This window comes from Apteryx rowi, unplaced genomic scaffold (genome assembly GCF_003343035.1).
Source record: "Apteryx rowi isolate R43461 unplaced genomic scaffold, aptRow1 scaffold_222, whole genome shotgun sequence".
Lineage (NCBI taxonomy): Eukaryota > Metazoa > Chordata > Aves > Apterygiformes > Apterygidae > Apteryx > Apteryx rowi.
Window position 1 is genome coordinate 1279091 of NW_020448553.1, and position 20428 is coordinate 1299518.

At 38.4% G+C, this 20428-nt stretch overlaps 1 protein-coding gene across 1 annotated transcript in view; it reads left to right on the plus strand.

Annotated features, from left to right (window-relative positions):
- The window catches only part of NEBL (nebulette), a 91287-nt gene that overhangs the window by 15991 nt on the left and 54868 nt on the right, over positions 1-20428 (plus strand). Inside the window, exons 6-11 of the mRNA XM_026064960.1 lie at positions 6368-6469; positions 8004-8105; positions 14934-15041; positions 16657-16761; positions 18930-19034; positions 20111-20218. Coding sequence (XP_025920745.1) covers positions 6368-6469; positions 8004-8105; positions 14934-15041; positions 16657-16761; positions 18930-19034; positions 20111-20218 — 630 coding nt within the window. The remainder of the gene's footprint in view (positions 1-6367; positions 6470-8003; positions 8106-14933; positions 15042-16656; positions 16762-18929; positions 19035-20110; positions 20219-20428) is intronic.

A 20428-nucleotide genomic window follows, 5' to 3' on the forward strand; every position in this document is an offset into this window, starting at 1 on the left:
CCAGAAGTAATTTGCAGCCTGCCTTGATTACAGAATTCCCTCTTCCTGTCAAACTCTGGCTGTCTCTGCTGTTGGGAATGTCAGGATGTCAGATTGACAGAGGATAGGAGTTGTGAACGTGAACTTCACTCTTCCTAAGCAGGAATTTGTTTTTACTTAACAGGAGGAATGATGGGGGAGTGCTAGGGCAGGAAATAACATTGGGAAGAGAGATGGGAATCCCTCTCAGAGTAGGTGGTGGGACCAGGAGGAATATGAGACTAGTTTTTGCATCAGATTCTTCATAGTCTGAGGATTAGTGTGCTATTGGCAATTTTGGAGATCCCCAGTGCAAAACCCATTTCCCTTGTGCTACAACTGTACCTCACCTGCTAACAGAATTAATGAGAGCAAGGTACAGATGTGAGAGTAAATTTAAATTCAGTTGTTTTATCTTCTTTCACCCTTAAAGCAAGCAAAAAAAGGATATGAAGACAAACACAGGAGGGGGAAGGCTGTTTTGGTAAACGGTAACTTTTAACAGCATGTTAAAAATAATGAAAAAATATGAAGGAAAGTATTCTCAGCCTGGCAAACTTCAAAACAAAGCAAACAAACCCTCCAAATCCAACATAAAACTCAAACCAGTTAGTTTCATTTAAGAATGAAATCTTTGTAATTGCTTGAAGGAAGCTACAATGGGATGGGAATGCAATTTTATTATACATAAAGATGCAAGTTATGTATGTTCTGTTATTGTTCAAGGGAGTTACCCAACTATTGCAGGTAATTATTTGAGCACCATGCTGAATATTTGTTTATGGATTTCTTGTTTTATAAATAAAGGTTTGATTAAGAACCGCATGAGTTTTTGTGTTTAAGGCAGAATATGGAATAGTAAGCATCCCCAATGTGAAGTATTTGTCTTCTGAAACTTGGGCTATTTGTAGAATCACAGCTTTGAGAAGTGCAGTGTAGAAGAGGGAAACTACTGAGGGAATAGGAGGACAAAGCTCTTTTATCCACCGCTCAGTACAGTATACCTATGGGAGCAGAATGCATGTTTACCTACAATGGTCTGCCAACTCAATTCAACCTTTACATGCAGGGTTTGCATCTAATAGGATTAGGATGTGTTTAAGACTATTTACTCAGCCTTAAAATAAGGCTGACATTTATACTCAACTGTGTGAAAAGTGCAATTTCCTTTAAAAATTAAGATTGTATTCAACTTACAATACGTTTGTGCTGACATTTTGAAACTGTCATGTGCTGTAGGCCTTCACACCGCTTTGAATATCATTAACACGCTGTATAAGCGTGGGTTGAAGCTGCATAATAGGGAAATGCTTTAAAATCTCCTGAACAATGTGATCACGTATGAGAAAAACATTTTCCCCTTATTCATGCTTCCACTGAAGGAATTGCTCTCAAAAGAACAAAAGTGACTTATTTAATGATAGGGAATTTACTTGAAAAATTATTTAAATACTGTATAATGTTAGAATGAAAGTGTGTTTATCTAAAGCAGAGTACTTTTCTCTATAAATTGTGTTTTTGTTTTGTGAGATGAATGTTCGTGATGGGCCTTTGTCAACAAAGGCATTTGAAGAAAAGTGAAGGAGGGACCATCAGCCTACCTTATGTCTGCGTTTGTTTGATGTCTTTTATCTCATCTGGGAGTTTCTAAACTTGGGGTAAAAATTAGGTGGTGGTCCATAGAAAACTGTCACTCACAAAATAGTGGTTTTCCTTATGTGTAGCTGAGAACCAAACAGATGGAAGAAAGAGAGCAAGTGAACAGCAGAAGGAGATGATAGTTAAGTTTTTCAAGAAAGGAAAATACTCGCTGCATTGTCCCCAGGTAAAAGCTGCACATTGCATTCTGTTAATATACTCAAAGTTGTGGATCCCAGTTTTGCTTATTCCATGCCATGGTCCATTACTGTGCATGCTGAGTAGCAAAATAATGTTAAGGGTTTACACAGCAGTTTACATATTCTGCTTGGTTAAAATTACTGATTCTCCTCACAGCATTATATTGTATGAAATAAATACATGTTGTTATTCTGATTTTACAAAAAAGAAAACCGGGATAGACTCATCTGTGGATATTTAAAGGGCAGTTTGTAGATCTGAGGTTAGCACCCTGGTATCTTTTCTCTAATGCTTATATACCAAGCAGTGCTGCTTTTAAAATGTTAGTTGACAGTTAGGCAAACATTTAATATGTATGTATGCTCTTTGCAGTCCAAATTATGTCGGTAACAGTAATTTATAATGTCCTATTGACCTTCTAAATTTGAATATTTAAGAAGTCTACATTGTCTTAGGCATATGGCTTTTTTCCTATTCATGATATTGTGCAGTCACAATCCACACACACAAATGAGTGATTTTAAACTGAGTGTGCTTAAACACCTTCAGTAACATGCTAGAATTTTTGAAGTTTGTTCTGATGCAGATCATGTTAAAGCCATGCTTCTTCTGGCTCTCTGCTCAGCGTCTGTGTTAAAAAAATCACCTTGCACTGACTAACTTTCTGCTGACAGAAGTTGTCAACAGCAGGTCCCCCTGGGCCACTTCCAACTGGTGCTGAAAATGATGTGTTTACTCCTGATATAATTGGGACCAATCAATTTTCAAGCCATTACTAGCAGGGATGACTGCATCAATCTGTAATGGGCCAGAAATGTATTTGTTTCTTCTACACAAGCAGGGAAACAGTTTTCACCACCGTTTGAGGAGGGGACCAGAAAAGCTGTTGCCAATGATGATTGTCACCAGCTAGTCATTTTCCTAGTGTTGATGGACCCCAAAGTGCAGCTGAGAGGAAAGGGGGCAGAGACCCAGCTGACAGACCGTTAGTAAGCAGACTCGCAGCCATTTGAAAGGACTAATCAGGGACAAACAGTAAGAGACAAATTCTCTTGCAGATAGCTGTGCCCAGCTCCTCACCGACTTCTGTGTGTGCATCTCAAGAAGGCAAAATGTGTCCATAGCTTTTTGTATGTACTTTAATAATTTATTCTGGCTTGGAATTGGAACAGGGGAGGAGACAAAAGATTGCAAGAAAGGTCTGAATCTCTTAAACTGGTTGAGTCACTGTATAGCAGAAGTTTTCATTTGTTGTTTGAGAGCCTGAGATGCTTTGCAGACGTAATAGAAATCTGTTTACTGTGCAGCATTGCATTGCATCCCAATGTRCTGGCACTGTAGTGGAAGGTGAAGCATCTTCAGGGCTCTCTGTTGGAGGAAATGTACCAGCACGTTCATCCTCAGTGGACCTCATGCCTGTTTATATGAGCTGGAGGTTTGGCCCTGTTAAAATTAGTCTACTAATTATGAGCAAGGCCTGAATATTTGCCATGCTTTGCAAAAACTACTGGTAAGTCAGACTGTGTAATCACATTTGGGATTAAAGATAGGAAATGGCTTTTGTTCAGATTGTCATTAGTTTTATGGATGTTTCTTTTAAAAACTAATCAGCAATGTAACCACTTTTTATTGCAATTTATAACACTGTAGTTAGTATTTGTAATTTAGGCTTTGCAACTTAGAACTAGAGATGGTACAAGTTTTTGCCTTTGTGTCCCTATTTCTTTCTTCCTCACATTTCCCACTGGCCTTTTGTAAGTCTCCACTTAGGTCTTTCACTGGTGCTCCGAGTTGTCAGTATCTCAGTTCCTTTTTCTTTTACGAAAGACAGTTAGAACAGATGTTTCACACGTCTGCAGTCCTCAAGAAAACGAGTAATTCTTGAGCCCCTGGTGATGATTTTTGATAGAACCTGAGCAACCCTTTGAAGTGAAGATTGAGTAGGGGCTTTTTGTAATGCCTCAAGGCATTAAGTCAGGATTTAAGTCTCTTGATAAGGGGCTGAACAAACACAGAAGAAAAGATGGTCCCTTCCCTGGATATTTCTGCTGTTCCCTTTCCTGTTGCTTTCCTTTCTCTTTTGCTTGACCAGGATAAATTTTCTCTTCTCCCCTTTTGCAGCCTTCTTCTTTTTCCATCTTCTGGGTGCCTGTGGGTGCACACACTGAGCTGGTGGCYTAGCCCCTTCTACAGCTGTTCCCCTTCTTTCACAGAGTAGCTTTCATTTTACTGTTCTAACATAGCACCATAAAAAAAAAAATCTGTAGATGGAACAGAATAGCAGCTGTGTAATAGAGGCCAGCACACTGTCCCAGTGGGAAAGGGTCAGCATCCAGGGATTGAGGTTATTCAGGAAATGGGAAACATATTTTTTCTTTCTTTGGCCTACCTCTGACAAACTACTGTTCTGCTGCATAACATTTTTATTCTCACCGGAGTATGACAAGCTGCAGAATGGAGCAAATATATATTGCAGACATTTGTAAAATGTTAGATGCCTTTCCCTCAGACATAAGTAATAGGTATACTGGTTTAGGTGCAGGAAGAATAATAATTCACTCAGGGAAAGCTATAGCAATTGGCCTTGCATCTAATATAATTGAAARTGGTGAAATATAAAGGACTGTCACTGTCTTATTTTTCCCCCCTTTCCCCCTGAAATTAACCACAGTCCATTATTCTATGTACTATATGATCATGTCATTTGGGAGCAATAAGTGACCACATTTCCTCAACTTTATCACCACGCTTCTTGATTCTCTGTTGTTTAAATTCACTCCATTCCTAATTTCTATTTTGAGCACATATGCTGGCCTTTAATTTGCAATTTACATGGATGATAGGGTGCTATTCAGAAACCTGTTTCTGCTGCCTTTGTGGTTTTCACCTCACCTCATGTGGTCATTAGGATGAACAGCATATAATTAACTAAATTCATGTAAAGCCCTGAATTGCAAGTGCTTGTCTGTACATCTAGTTTCTTAAAAAAATAAATACCCAAGCCTAACCAAAACAAAACTTCCAGTGGTTTTAACAAGCTATAAGAAACAGTTTTTATTTTATTGGTAGGTGATAGTTTGGGCTGTATTTCATCCAACTTACCTATTTATTTATTTTATTGTTGATTATACTTGTGTGTCATTCATTGTAGGTTAAAAATTACAAGATCTTATTTGTGGGCAAGCAGCCAACAGAGTGAAGCCTATTTAGCTTGTCTACTTAGCTGAAGCCATATGGATGCAAAATTACTTTCCTGTTGCCTGTAAAATATTTGCCAAAAAAMCCACTTTTTTTTCATAACATTTCTACAAATTGTATTTGTAGAGTGGTTGAGGCAGTTGAGTTTGTTACATGGTACCCAGAGTAAAACATTGCATTGGAAATAGGAGGGAGATCCACAGGTTCTAATAAGTGAAGCTTCAAGCTGAGGGAACCTCTGAGGACTTTGTGATGGTGAATTACAATGTTGGGAGGTATAATAACTTGTTAAGCTGTAGAAGAAATCTAAAAGACTGTCCAGTAAAAAGGAAACTGTGCCGATACTTTCCACTTCCTGTAGAGTTTATTTTCTGTTTTCCAACTTTTGCATGAAATGTCGATTTTTCAGATGCTTTGGACTAGCAGGGACAATTTTCTTGATTATTCAGAATAATTCAGTAAGACCGCTCTTGAAAATTGGCTTGGATTGGCATATGTGCTACTGCAAGGGAGGGAATAAGTGTAGGGATCTTTAAGAGGAAAAAGAAGGATAGCTTGTGGTCTGGGAGCTTTGGAGCGTCCCTGAGGTCTTTGCTGTTTCTCTGATTGCTTTGTTAAATGGAAAATATTTGGACCTCTCCTACATGTGGTTTAGCCTTCTGGCCAAAGGTTTCTGAGCCCATTCATTATATTAGTGGCTTTTGCACAAACAGAAAGATTCAGTCTTGTACTCCGCATGCTGGAATGCTCAGCCTTCTTGTTCCCATGATTGTGTCAAGTAGCAGATAAGTAGAGTTATGGGGAGAGGGAGAGGCTGGGGTGCAGTGGTGTCATTTAATTACAGACCAGCCACATGGCTGTGTATTACTGAGAAAGATGTTCACCGTGCTAGAATTACAGTTTCTGTTCAGTGGAGCTGCAATCTGCTAGACTGTGGTACTCAGTTTCATAGTGGGATTTTAGTTTATATTTAAAGAAATGTATTTAAAGAAATGGTGTACCCTTAGAATTCCTCTGAAATTTAATGACAAAACCAGATGGGTCTTTGCAGTGCTTTCATGTTCTATTATACTTCTAAACAAAACTGATTTTCATTTTAACATTTTATTTTTATGCTTCTGAATTTCTTCCTTTGTTAACCTGTGTGTGGGTCTTACGAAACAATCTCTGTCAAGCAGGACTGGGTTGCAACAAACCATATTAGGCAGTTTTACTGCATTTGGTGGCTGAGTTGATAAGTCACTCAAAGATTATTTATCAATGTCTAACTTTTGTTTGTTTGTTTTAAATAAAAATGTTTTTTGTTTGGCAGGTATCATATAAGAAGGATGTGCAAGATACTCATAGATACACTGAAGTGCTGAACAGGCCAGACATAAGGACAGCAACTGAGATAACAAAGATAATAAGCGATGTATGTTCTTCCATTACTTGTTCTGTATGTTTTTCAACATACTACTTAATTTATTCCAATTGCACTGAGACCATGTAGAATGCTGCTGAAATACTCAAATTTCATATCGCAAAGAGAAAACTTGCAACCCCAAATCTTCCATGTAGGTTAAAAAAAAAAAATTTGCTTGGAATGTTACAGAGTTATGGGTTCCTTCTGTTCTGATGTCAATAATATGAAGTTTGCAGTTACTGGTCATTGTTCTAAGGGCAATGTTAAGCTTATAAAAGTTGGGTTTTGTTTTKGTTTTATTCATGATAACCATACTCAAACAGGTCAGCATATACTGGTGTGCCATACTGCACTTCAAAAGACATACCAGACCTCTTTCACCTCTGTGCAAAAAGAGATTGCATCCCAGGACTCCCCTTTCCTCCTTGCCTCTTGGCTGGCAGTGGCAGGGAAATGCAATTCCTTGCTGGCCGCCTAAGCGCCTCTTGCATGAGTYTCTTCTCCTCCACACTGAAATTCTTTTCCCTCCCCCTGTGACATCTACTAATGGATAGGTCAAGGAGCAATTTGAGAAGCAGTAATGTGTGATGCAGTTTAATATTTTATTGTAGGAAACTGAAACACTATATATATATTAAAATCTGTGAGCCAAGATTTTAAACAACTGCTGATAGTTTCAGGTGAGACTCTAATTTGGCATGGGGAGATAGCTTTAAGAGGTCTGAGATTCACCTTTTGGATATTCAGCATTTTCTGAAAACCAGAAACTTCTAATAGGTCTTATGGTCAATGCCCAGAGTTGCTAATTGCATTTGACTTGGAGTGGCTGTGAGACTTTTTTCCCTCAGTCTGTTGTTATGATGTATCCTTGCCAATTTTTAGGCAATGGGTAATTTCATTTGTGATATTGCAAAGCACCTATTGTAGATTCATCTGTACTCTTTTCTAATGCAGCTGGGTTTTGGAACAAATGTGCAGTGATTTGCATGGGAGGTAGTTAACTAGAAAGATCACATAACACCAGCCCTGTGGGACTAATTCCACTGTGTTACACCAATGCAACCTTACTGACTTCAGGAAGATTGCAATGGCAAAACTGAGAGTGGAATTTGACCCTATATTTCAAAAAAGCTGCCTTTCAGCCTAGTTTTGTTTCAAGACTATTTTCAGCTGCTACAAATAATCTTGCGTAAACTGCAGACCATGTCTTAAGAAATGCTGAGCCGCTGTAACTCATTCTGCCTTGATTGGGAGCAGTGGGAGAACAACATTWCTCAGGCTTAAGCTATGCATTTGGTTAAAGTTGAATTTTGTGAATGCTGTGTATTGTGTTTCAGAATAAATAAATATTATGTTGTTAATGAGCTGAAGCCTGAGAAGGCCTTTTTCAGAGCTGATTAGAACATTAGTGAGAGCAGTGTCAATGCAGGTCACTCGATGATACTTTTCTTCCTATTAGTTTTAATGCTTACATTTCCTGTGATAAAACAAAAGCAAAAAAATTTAATAGTAATTCACATTCATTTGTGGTGATTTTTTTAAGGCTGAGTACAAGAAAGGAAGGGGAGAAATGAATAAGGAGCCTGCTGTACTTGGAAGACCAGATTTTGAACATGCTAAAGGAGTTTCTAAACTTTTAAGCCAAGTAAGATTCTCCATCTTTTACAATGACTTCATTCAGATATCCCATTCCTAGTAATGCAAGAAAATATTGAGCTTTTTAGATTATTATCTTAAATTGCTTGAAGATAATGTTCCCAAATGCATTTCCTATAGAATTGCAATGATTGGTAAATTTAAGATACTTCATAGATACAGTTTTATGCAGAAATACAATGAACTTTGACTGTTACAACTTGGCCTTGGTGGGGGTGGTGACTGTTTTATTCATACAGATTATTTAGGATTTCTAAAATATTAACTGTATGTAATTTAGAGGCAAATTTTGCTACTTATTCAGTTTGAGTGGAACCTTATCCTTTGATTAATCCCACTGAACTAACTGGGGTCTTTTGTGTAGCTGCTTGCTAATGTGAGTAATGGGATCTGAATTTGGCCTGACATGTAAACTGCCCTCCCTCCCTCCCCCTGCAACTGAACCTTTTATGTACTACTTTCTGTTATATATTAACCTCAAAAAAAAGAACGGAAGAATTACGTTAGTGCACAACTAAAAATAAGGGACCCGATATTCCCTGTTTTCCTTTTATGACAATTCTACTGCTATGGATCAGCCTCATATCAAAAGAAGGGATTTTTGGTTGCTGACCTGTTTTTTTCTGGAATAGTTCTTTAATAGCTCCTTGCATAACCCTTGCTAGTAATCCTGTCAGACTGCACTTAGAGCTTTTCTAAACCCAGAAACAAATTCTGCCTTTCTGTAGGAAGGGGATAACTCCCTTTGATTGGAGAAGGCTGTGTCAGTCTTCCCTGAACTAGAAAAAACCTGAGCAGAGTAGTGTGTAGACTAGAACAGTCTGTAAATCAGTGTCATGCAACAACTTGTGAGCTAGATACTAAAGGTCTTCATTAGAACTAAAATAAAATGAGAACAGCATGTCATAGAGACCAATCTGCAAAACAGTGCAGTGTCTGTTTTTAAGAGGTTGACCTCCTTTTGCTGTCATCAAACATTGCACTTAAAGTATCTGCTACATAAGCGATTTCCTCTTTCATATTGGAACATTGTTATTTTCGAAGCGTTAATACTGCACAAAGAGAGAGGAAAAAAAAAAGACCCCCCCCTTTAGTTGCTCTGTCAATGAGAATTTCAGAATCAAAATTAGATTATGTTTTCCAAGTAGATTTCTTTCTCCTGTTTTGTAATGGATTATGTGCTTGTACCTCTGCTGATGGGCAAGCCTGCTAACAGATTCTTGGTCTTCCGTGTTTATCGTCATTCATGCTTGGAAGTCAACCTGTGCTCTCTTGGAAGAGCCAGTGCTATGCTGCTCAGACCTGGGTGTCAGTTATAAAATGTCTGTCATTTAGCAAACACTTCTAGTGTTTTTTAAAAGACCCCTTCTTGTTTGTATCTAAACTTAGTGCGTGACATGCTGTATTTCTACCTACTGGCCATCTACACACTCACTTCCTTGCAGCCTGTTGCAGAATGTAGTGAGCTTGCAGCTGCCTGCAGTCACAAACAGACCCAAGGCAGATCCCTTTCCAACAGCTCTCTCCGTCTCGCTGAGCCTGGTACCACTGAGATTTTGCTGTGGTTAACAATCGCAACGATCAAAAAATACCAGCAGGATCATGGGGTCCTGCAGTCTGGTGCTGTGCCAGCTGCACCATAGGCTTCAGCAGAGCACTTTTTATCTCTTTTTTTTTTAAGATGTGTTTTTCCTCTTGGACAATGCATGCTGCATCTGCAAAACTGGTAGCTTTATAATAGAGTCACTTCACTGCCAGGAACTGGGGTGGCAGCAGTTCCAGTTGAGTTCGTTCTGCAGAAGAGAACATGTGGTGTGCAATTTAAACTTCATTAGCACTTAATTGGAGTCCAAATAGTGCAGAAGCTGTGGCAGGAAGAGAAGAGCAGTTGACAAAATGTAGCTTATGTATAGTTTATTTGTAAATCGGATTCCCATTAATCCTGCTTCGTTCAACCTCTGCAGCCACTGGGCCTGGATCTGAGTTTTGTGATCCTTGCTCCTCCTGTCCTCCCAGCAGTCTGTCTGCATTGATGAGGCTGGTGACAGTGTCTGTGATGGGCCATGTACTTTTAAAAAGGGAGGCAGTGCTTCAGCCTGACACTCCGCTGCCATGTGTCTGCGTGCAGCTGCATGGAGATTTTAAGTACCAGGCTGTTTGCAGGTGCAGGGAGGAGCGTTCAGCCATTCCCCACCTCCTCTGAAGGAAAGCTGGTGGCCATGAGCTGTCTGATGTTTTTATATATTATTTATTTGAATCATTATAACACTTAGGCACACTGATCATAAATCAAAAGCATGCTGTACAAGCAAAGAAAAATGAAGATGACCCTGTGTCCACAGAGGTGGGTGGTGGGGCAGGGTGAGGAATGCACCTGTGCTGTGGATGAGGAAGGGCCCTCAGTGTGGGTCACTAGTGTCCATCCTCTTCATGCGATGATTGTGAAGCAGGCTTGCAACAATTACAAGATTTAAAAAATAGTAAAGTTAGAGATCTCATTATTTTCTGCAGACTTCCTGGCTTTTAGGGTTTGCCTTTATATATCTGTTCTCAGCGAATGGGAACATTAGAAACTTTTTGTGCTGAAAGTTGATAATTTCCCTTAACAGCATGAATCTATAAGCTGTGACATGCAGAGAAATATTAGTTATTTGACCCTCACAGTAAATTTGCAAAGTTGACAACTCTGATGGATGTAATGGGAAGAGAAAATGATRACATGTTTTAATGTGGTGCATATGGGTAGGTAATTTAGGGAGTAGAGAGAACAGGAGCAAGAGGAGGTCAGGCAGTGTGGGTGTAACGAAGGGAGAAAGCAATCAAAGCAAGCAGGAAGGCAAACAAAGTGAAGAAAATAGTGTTAATGTTTGACTGGCACTCAAGACTGTACCAAATCAGTGTACCAAATCTCTCTCTCTCTCTCTCCCCCTCCTTTTTTTTTTTTTTTTTTTGAGAAAGCTTTTGACAACAGTAGTAGCAAAAATAATAGCTCCCAGGGCCAGTGTATTTACCCATAGCACAAGGTAACCCCCTTCTGTTGATTTTAAACCAAATAAAACAGAAACTGTGTTAGCCCTTGTGAAAAAGGAAGCTTTCATGTCATTTTGCTGAATATAAATTGCATAATATGGGATATCTTTTGTATTTTCTATCAAAAAAGTCTTGTTTGTGTCTTCTGTTTCATTTTATTAGCTTTCTCAAAAGCTGCTGTTATTAAGTACTTTCCTCATAGTGTTTAACAATTGGTATTATGGTAAATAATTTTGGATTTCCTGTTTTATGCTAGATCAGTGTGGTGCTTATTGTTTCATGGATAAATTATTAAAGGTAAAATCTTTTTTAAAAATATACCTTCTGTGAGATTATCAATAACAACACAAAGAGCCTAGGATTTTCTCTTTCTTTGCTTTAAACTCTGCTAGTGCTTTTAGGAACCAATCTTTTAATTTAGCTCTTTGTTTATGTTACGTTTCCTTCAATATCTAAGCTCTCTGACAGGTTTTTCATTTTTTAATATGTTTTTTCATATGGTCATGAGGAAATGATTTAGCTGCAAGTGTCTGCTTCATCCTGGGATGCCAGTGGTTGAAGGATTCAATTTTTGTAGCTTCTTTGTAAATGTGAACAGTGGGTGATGTCATCCGCCTCTGAAACTGAACACTCTCTGTGTGAACAGCTTTGAACTGCAGATTTGATTTAGGAATGTTGCTGCAAAGCTTCAAAAGACACTGTTCTGTCCAGCTGCAATTCTCACTTTTATAGGGTTTGTGCAAGGCCAATGAGAAGTTTGTTTATCCAGGCTTTATTTAATACCAATTTGGTTTTTCAGCGATATTGTGTTAAAAGCCTGCAAGGGCGGCTCCTTCTTCAGCAGCAGTTAAGAGTACAGCTTCCACACATTTCTTTTAAATTACCCCCCCCCACACACTACAAACTCTCTAAAAAAAAATAAACAGATGTAAGACCTTAATTAAGAAAGTAAATAGGTAACCATCATTTTAAGCCCTCATTAGAGTCAAGCTTTTGGTTAATGATGAAATTTGTAGATAAGCTTCCGCTAACAACTGTCATTTCTACTCCCACATTTTTGTTTGCTGTTCCACCGGGTTACAACGTTGCTAAGATTCCCCCTTCAGGTGTTTTAAAAATCATCGATGAAGTATTTTTCTTGCTCATTTTTAGTTAGAACCCTTTTCTCAGGCATATTTGTCCTTTAAGCAACATTCATAACTTTTCTATTTAAAACAGAACTAAAATACTGTGCGAGTTCCTTCTCTGTGACTCATTTGTTTGCTCGCTCTTCTCTCATTCTCCCAAGCCTCYGCCACCCCACACTTTCTTTCAAAAGGGAGAGGGAAATAGGAAAATAYAGATAAAAGAGAAAGTGAATGTATGTGTAGCTTTCAATGAGATGAATCCCCTATGACAAGTCAGAGTTAAATTACTGCTGCGAGTGCTGTTGAGATACTGCCAGGGTCATCTGATATTATTGTGCTGCCTCCATTTTGCCCCAGAGCGACATGTGCGGTGGTGTCGGCGCGGAGAGCACAGGTAATAAGCAGTGCAGGCAGACAAGGTGGCAGGGCCTGGAGGGAGCGAGATGTCCCTCGCTGAAACAGAAACCTTTGCAGTCGGACCAGTGGGTAGTCTCCTTAAATTTGGGACTTCTGCACTTCGGCATCAGGATACGCAGTCCCTTGAAGACCAGATTCACTGGCTCCCACTCTTCCCTTCTACAGCAGTGATGTGATCTGAAGTGACACTAACTAGGATTTATTACTGAAGTCTCTCAATTGAAATGTATTGGTAAAAAAATCTTTGGAAAAAAAAAAGACATGAAATAGCTGCAGCTGGAAGATGACAAGCCAATTGTGAAGAGAGGTCCCTTTGGCACTGATGTTTTCACACCTAACAAGAATATCAAGGACCACATTGTGCATTTAGTCCACACACACAGTTTGAGGCCATTTGTTGACCGGGCAGAAGACAGCCTTAAGTCATTGGCTATTTAAGCTGGTGTGCAATGTCCTTGTGATGCGTTCTGATGCCCAAGGAGTAAAAAGACAATTTCGCTCACCATCCCTCTTTTCGGAGGCTTTCTGAATCAGATATTCCAGCACTGCCTGATTTTTATTAGAAGGCAAGTTCTGGACACACCTTTTAAAAGAGAAAAGCCCTCTAATTTATTCCTTTGCTGCTCCTACAGAATGTGGATTTGCCTCTGACAAAAGCAGYGTCTTTGTATTCAGATATATACTTTTGCAATTGATCCAAAGCCAAGGCAAATATCAAACAGTATGAAACAGATGAATCTGCCAAAAGGCAATAGATACTCTTTTTTAGAGTCAGTCTGAAAGATTATGAAGTTCATCATGCTCTTGCAGAAGTTTCTCTTTCAAAGTTACAATGTTTTAGGATTTACTTCCTTTGAAAATTAATGTAAGTGCTGGAATCATAATGTTGTTCTTGAACATATACGGTTAGCTTCTCTTTGGGTGGCTTGGGTTTGGTTTCTTGTTATCCTGATTAATGAAATATTGGGCATTGTGGCTAAACATAATGAGGTTTTGTAACCTAAACCATGTGGAGAATCTTTTGTAGCAGGGAGCAACTAAAAAGTAAAAAGAAAAATCTTCCCACAACTAAAGCTGAGAAAAAAATAATTTTTGAAGGAGATTGTTTGAGGTGGTCTAACCACTTTATCAGGCATTCATGTGGGAATAGAGAAAAAAGGAATAAGGAAGAAAAGCTGCATATTTATTTAGTGCAGAGCGTAGCAAATTAAAATGGATGTTGCACAGGCTCAGATATCAGGTGTCTGACTAACACTCATGAAAGCAGCATAATTCAGACTGAACTTTATTCTCCTCCATTATGCCCAACTGTTGGAAAGCAGCAAGGCATGTGTGCAAAGTCTCCAGATGTTTGATGATCATGCACAGTAAAGGGAGGTGTAGGAGGGAGATTTACTATTTTCTCAGTTTCATCTTTTCAGATTCTGAATTCAGTTCTTGAGCATGTTTTATGGAATTTTTGTGGTTTATCTGCTTCTAACGCCGTTACATGAATATTTAAATATTGCTTAGCTACCCTTGCACATCTTCCCCCTGCCTTTTTTTTAAACAAAAAGAAAAGACAGTGAGAGTGATAGCAGGCAGACATTTAATTATGCTTTCTAATGCTGTAATGAGGTGGGCAGTGTCCCCAAGAAGGAACTGTACTACAGAGAGATTCCTAGGGGTTCTCATGGGAAATCTGTGGCGCCATTAGAAATAGAGCTGTGGCTCTGGTGACAGCCTTGCACCCCGCAAGTAAAATAATGACCTAGCAGTGGGAAAACAGTGGACTGGGAAGTTCAGTTCTGACTGCAGAAGTGACTGAAAAATTTACAAATGATATATTTTACAAGTTTTACCATTTTTTCGTTAAAAACACATTTTGACATTAATCGTGAATGATTCTCAGTGATGAGATTATTATTGCTAGTCAAACAATTAAGTTCTGGTTTATTATGATTACTCAGGTGAGTCATATGGTTTTGTTACTCTTTCCTTGTGTAAATCCTTCAGCACCAATAATTGCACATGACAATCTTTAAAATATTTTTTTATTTCAGTAGAATTCAGTTATATGAAAACTACTTTGAAACCAGCACAAGATGGTCACAGGTGTGGCTAAACTGAGCTTCTTTAAACATCAGTGTTTAAGGATTTATGGATAAAGCAATTGCCTTCAATAAGCTCCTTTGCAGTCTGAATTCTCTGTGCCTCCTTCTAGTACTATGTGTTAATATCAAATATGTTTGTTCTGGTGGAAGGTGAAGTACAAAGAGCAGTTCAATAAGGAAATGAAGAACCACCAGTACAATCCTCTTGACAGTGCTTCCTTCAAGCAAGCACAGATTGCATCCACCTTGGCAAGTGATGTAAGTGAATTTGCTTTGTGTTTTACATGTATTTACATCCTGAAAAACCTAACATTTGTTCTCAAGCAGAAATACTTTGTACGTCTTACGAATTACTGGAGCAGCAGTCTCCGTAATATATTGTGTCTGTATAGCAGGTACAGTATGTTATGCACTTCTTTTACTGCTTCTGATAAAGGTCTTCTCCAAGGGCCTACAGCGTTTTTCATAACCTTTTTAGATGAGATTAATCTCTCTTAATTTTACGTCAAAAGGTATGGCAGCTTACTCTGAGCTAGTCACCTTGTACTCACTCCCTTTGTATTCGGGGAAAGAGATAAACAGGTCTAGAGGGCAATTCATCTGACCTATCCTTCATGCCTGTCTTCAGGTGAGCAAAGTTCCTGTTTCTCTCCTTTGATTGTAGAAGGAAGTTAGGGCGAGTAGCTCAGATTTGTATGTCTATTTTCTAGACTTCATTCTGCCTGTTGATCTTCAGTATGGTATTACAAAGTACTGCAGTTACCTGATTCCTACTACTGGAGTCAGATTGGAGAAAACTTCTGTATTGTGTGATATAGCTGTTAGGATGATATATGTAATGGTGTGTCTAACGCTAAAAATGTGAGCTCTTCTTTGAGACAGTGATCGCAGATAGCCTAGAGATAACCCTTCATTCTGTATGCCTCCGTTTCCAAAGTGTGGGGCACCACCCAGAGGGAACAGGAAGGGTCAGCGTTGGGAAGGGTCCAACAGAACATGAATTGGTTCTCAAATCTGAACATTTAGTTAAAAAAAAAAAAAGAACTTCTTTGGTCTGAAAAAAATGGTGAAAATAGGTATTATTTTAGTAAAAATATGTAAATCGAGTACATTGATTTGAAGTCTGCCTGAACTGGTGAAGAGCATGATACAAGTCTGAAGGTGACTAAWTGTACTGGTGTGAAAGATTTGTCATCCAGAATAGGTAAGCATTTCACACGTGGCAGGGGAGCTGGATAGTGTTCTTCTGGTAAAGATGGGCCTGCAGCTATCAAAAGTATGGAAGATCCTACTGGAGGCTAATAGGAAGTTGTCTTCTGCTACCTCATTATTATCTTTTGCCTTAGGTGACTTCTCTTTGCTGAAAGCAATCTGTATTAAATAAAATATCCTGGAGGACTACCCTTTAGCTGTTTTATAGAGAACTTCTTTTTGGAGCAGTTAGTGTAATACCTGAATCAGGAGGAAAAGAAGAAGAATAAACAATGTTAAAATAATTAAACTCAATAAATTGAGGAAGATACCTTTGATTAGGTGTTTTCTAAAAAAATGTTTGGAAACAAAAAAGAATAGAAATAATATTATGTGCCTAGTTCCCTTCTAATCTGAAAAGTCATACAAAGTATGATKTTGTTGTTGTTGTTGTAAGTATCCTTTTTGAGGAAGAGTTTGAGTAGTTACCAAATAATTGCTTAAGAATCCTGTACTGATTTTTTTTTTTCCAAATAATGGTAAACGAGCACCATCTAGTGGCTGATATAGATTATTCAGGCAGGCACTTCATGTTTTATGTTTCTGGAAGCATGCACTGTAATAAGAAACTGTGAGTTATTTTGTTAATCTTTATTTTATGTAACCTTAGTTATCATTCCAGGTGAATTACAAGAAAGATTTGGAAAGCCTGCATGATCCAGCCTCTGATCTACCAAACCTGCTTTACTTAAACCATGCATTAAATATCAGCAAAATGCATAGTGATGTAAGTTGTCCTTATAATGATTATCTTTGGCTAGTCTGAAAAATACCTGTAGTAAGAAACACAGTATAGATAGTTACTGTAGAAGACATCAATTTTTGGTACTTTCTTCCTGGTCTCAGTGAAGAAAGGGCTTTTAGAGAGAGAGAATCTTTTATTGGAACAACTAATATAATGGGGAAGAATCACACAGACTTCTGGTACATGAATATTTTTTCTTATATGCCTGAAAACTTGCCTGTTTTTTATTTAGTTGATCCAAGATACTTCTTCCTCTGCAAATCTTGTCTTGCCTAAGGTCTTATATATTGCCTTTCATCCGCAGGACTCAAAGTACTTTATGGAAGTGACCATTATGCCTGTTTTATATTTGGAGCTCTTGCATAAACAGCCTTTCAAGTGTTTTTCTCCAACCTTCTATGTCTAAGCCTTTTTGTTCCCCTAAATGTCTCACGCTTTCTACACTGGATCGGGTGATAGGCCCAAACTCCTTCCTGTCACATAACAGGAGATGTGCCTTGAGGGGCCCAGGGGTAAGAGGTAGTAGGATTGCGATGTGAGGGTTGAAATGGGGAGGAAGATGTGGGAACCCCCTGGCTTCTGTGCAGTACTGAAGCTTCTCTCCTACTCAGGGAGCACCTATGCTGCATGAGCAGTGTTAGTAGGCTGGTCAGCTGCATTTACCAGCTGCATTTRGGTTTTGACTCCAGCAACCAAAGAAAGGCTGAAGTACTGCTGTGGGAATGCGTGAGTGAGTGGTAGTGGTAAGGAAGGCTTGTCACTGTCAGCAGGAGGCGAGAGCTTCACACGCAGAGGGTGCGAGCCCTCGTGAGTGGTCTGTAGCTTATTCTGAGTCAGTGCCACTTATGGAAGCCTGTGTCTGAAATAAGCAAAATAATCCCCTTCCAGTCTGGATTTTTGTGTTGCTCTTTGGTGAATTGAAGCCTGTTGTTTATCTGCCTCACTCCCACGTGTGAGGCTAACACTGACTATCCCTTTTTGTACAAAGGACAACTGAGTTTATAGCTTTCACTTCCTACATTCTCCATTTGTATTTTGTCTGGCCTAATTCTAGTTTCCTTCAATAACATAAGATTGGCATTTGTTTTGCTGGTTACATGAATGCCCTCAGAGTGGACTTCATCAATTTGTCATCTTATCCCTGGTGGGACAGAAACAGGGATACTCCCTTAAGACTGCCCATTTCTGGAAGTAAAGGGTTGTCTTTGCTGGGCATAATTTCTTTCTTTCTGTTGCCCAAGAAGGGTTGATTTGTACTGTCTATGTCCTCTTCTGAGGACGCCCTAAGTATTAAATCTCTGAATTTTGCATTGTCCAGATACTGGTGGAGGTTTTTTCTTGCTGTGACCAGGAAGAAGAATGCTTTGCAGATCCCTGAGGTCTCTGATAGCTGTTTGTCTACTATAGAAATCCCATTTTTCAAAATTTTCTCAGATTTGACCCCCCTCCTTGTCATCTCTTTGATATGCATCTCTTTGCATCTTTTAAATCTGTTGCTGTTGTAGACACTCATGATATTCTAATGGATTTCAGGCTAAAAAATGGAAATTAGATGTATTTGATTTTATGAAACAGTGTGAATAAGTAAGACTTTAGAGACCAGATCTGATGCTGCAGTTTAGTGTAGTAAAAAGCTGTGCAATTTCCCTCATTAGCTTTTATGGACTTTTAAAATTTTTAATTCCACTAATTGAGGAATGGAGGAAAAATATGAAGTCAGTATCTGTGGATGGAGGTAATTTTTGTTTATTTCCACTACAGAAGCTATTTTGTTGTGTGACATTTATAATTACTTCCACTAGGAGGCAAACAGAGACCATCACATGTGTTCCTATGTACTTCAAATGTAAATAATAATGGTTATTTTTTTTGCAAAATAAACATTTGAATTTTGCATAAGGAGGACAAGCGTTTTCTCTTGGAATTTATGATGTTATTTTTATCACATCCTTTTTCATTTCATCACATTATACTTTTTTCAGAAAATGGAGGTATTTTAAATTCAAATTTAGCATTAGAACTCCTGAAGTGTGGAACTAAGACATACTTTATTTTATGGTGTTTCTCCCATAGTTATTTTAAATGGTATTTAAATTGCAAATCTTCTGGATTTTGTTTGTGAAAACATTCTTGGATATTTTTTGTTTCAGTATGAATATAAGAAATCATTTAAGCAAAGCAAGGGCTTCTATCATTTCACCCTGGATACAGCTGAACAAATTCATCACAAAGAAAATGCGGTGCTTCAAAGTCAGGTATACACAATCATAAATAAGTCTTGCAAAGAGAAAAATGCAACATTCTTGCAGTGATTAAATCAGGCACAAAATTGCATGATAAATTACCATGATGTACAATGCATATTCAATCAGAAGCACCCCATGAGGAGAGAGAAGAGTGTTTTGGCAGGATCAGAACCTAGTGCAGAAGCCTGAAAATAAGAGATTCTTAACACGTTTCTCATATTCAGACATCAGTGTTTTTGAAGAGACAAATAAATTAAAATGACATCACTCTGAATGTCATGTTTTGATTTGTAGCTATTTGTTTTCTTTTATAGTTTGTGTAGAATATTCTACCATATTACTCTCCGATTGATGAGGATAAATGATATGTTTGCCCATGGTCACGTAGTATCTTAATCGAAAAGGCATGAATGAATGAGTTCAAAGGTTTCTCCAGGCTTCCAAACAAAGTGTATTTGCTTTGTGGGTTAGCATAAAGATGTATGTTAGTGTCTTAAATCTCTGTCCTTCAGTGTGATTTTGCTGCTAGCTTTAGGGTCATATTCATGGGTAGCTGTGAGCCAAAAGTAGGTCCAGATCCAACTGAGTCAGTAGTTTTCCTTTCCTTTCTCCTTCCACAGGTGCAAACAAGAGTGTGTTTCAGAATGGTGCTATGGAGCCTGAAAAACAGACCAGTGGGGCCTGGCTGTAAAACAGATTGTTGTTATTGTTGTTGGTACAGTTAATGTGTTGCTTAATGGAAGTGTGTCTGGGTGGTTTTACTGAAAAGCTGGTAACTGCTCAGACATAGGTGATTCAGCAAAAATCATGCAATTAGTTTAAGGATTGTAATTGATGTTCCTCACTCTGCTGTCTTCAAAGTTCATCATTTTAGGCCTTCCACATTGAAGCAAAGGAATAAAAGACTCTGGAAGAATTTTCCTGGTCTAGCTGCCCTGTTCCTCCCACAGGTTAAATTTGGGAGGAATTTTCTAAGTCAAAACCTCTAAGGAGTTTGGCTAAGACGGAATTTTTCTAAAGCCATAGCAAGCAATCAGATCTCACATACTCTCAGCTGTTAACAGTATTTATTTTCATTTTCSTAGGTCAAGTACAAAGAGAATTATGAAAAATCTAAAGGCAGATCAGTGCTGGAGTTTGTGGATACACCAATGTATCAAGTTTCAAAGGAGGTTCAAAAGATGCAAAGTGAGGTTAGTAAAATGTGTGCTTGAACTAGCAAAATTTAGCTCGCTAGAGAGGTTAACAGTCTTAAGAAAATGGTTGAGGCAGATTTTAAAGGTTTTATAAATTGAGGATGGGAAAGAATTAGCACTGAGTAGTTCTCTTTTCTATTCTATAGCTCAGTTCTTCCATCAAATGAATTTTTTCTCTAACGGCTATTGGTGCTAACACTTGTCAGA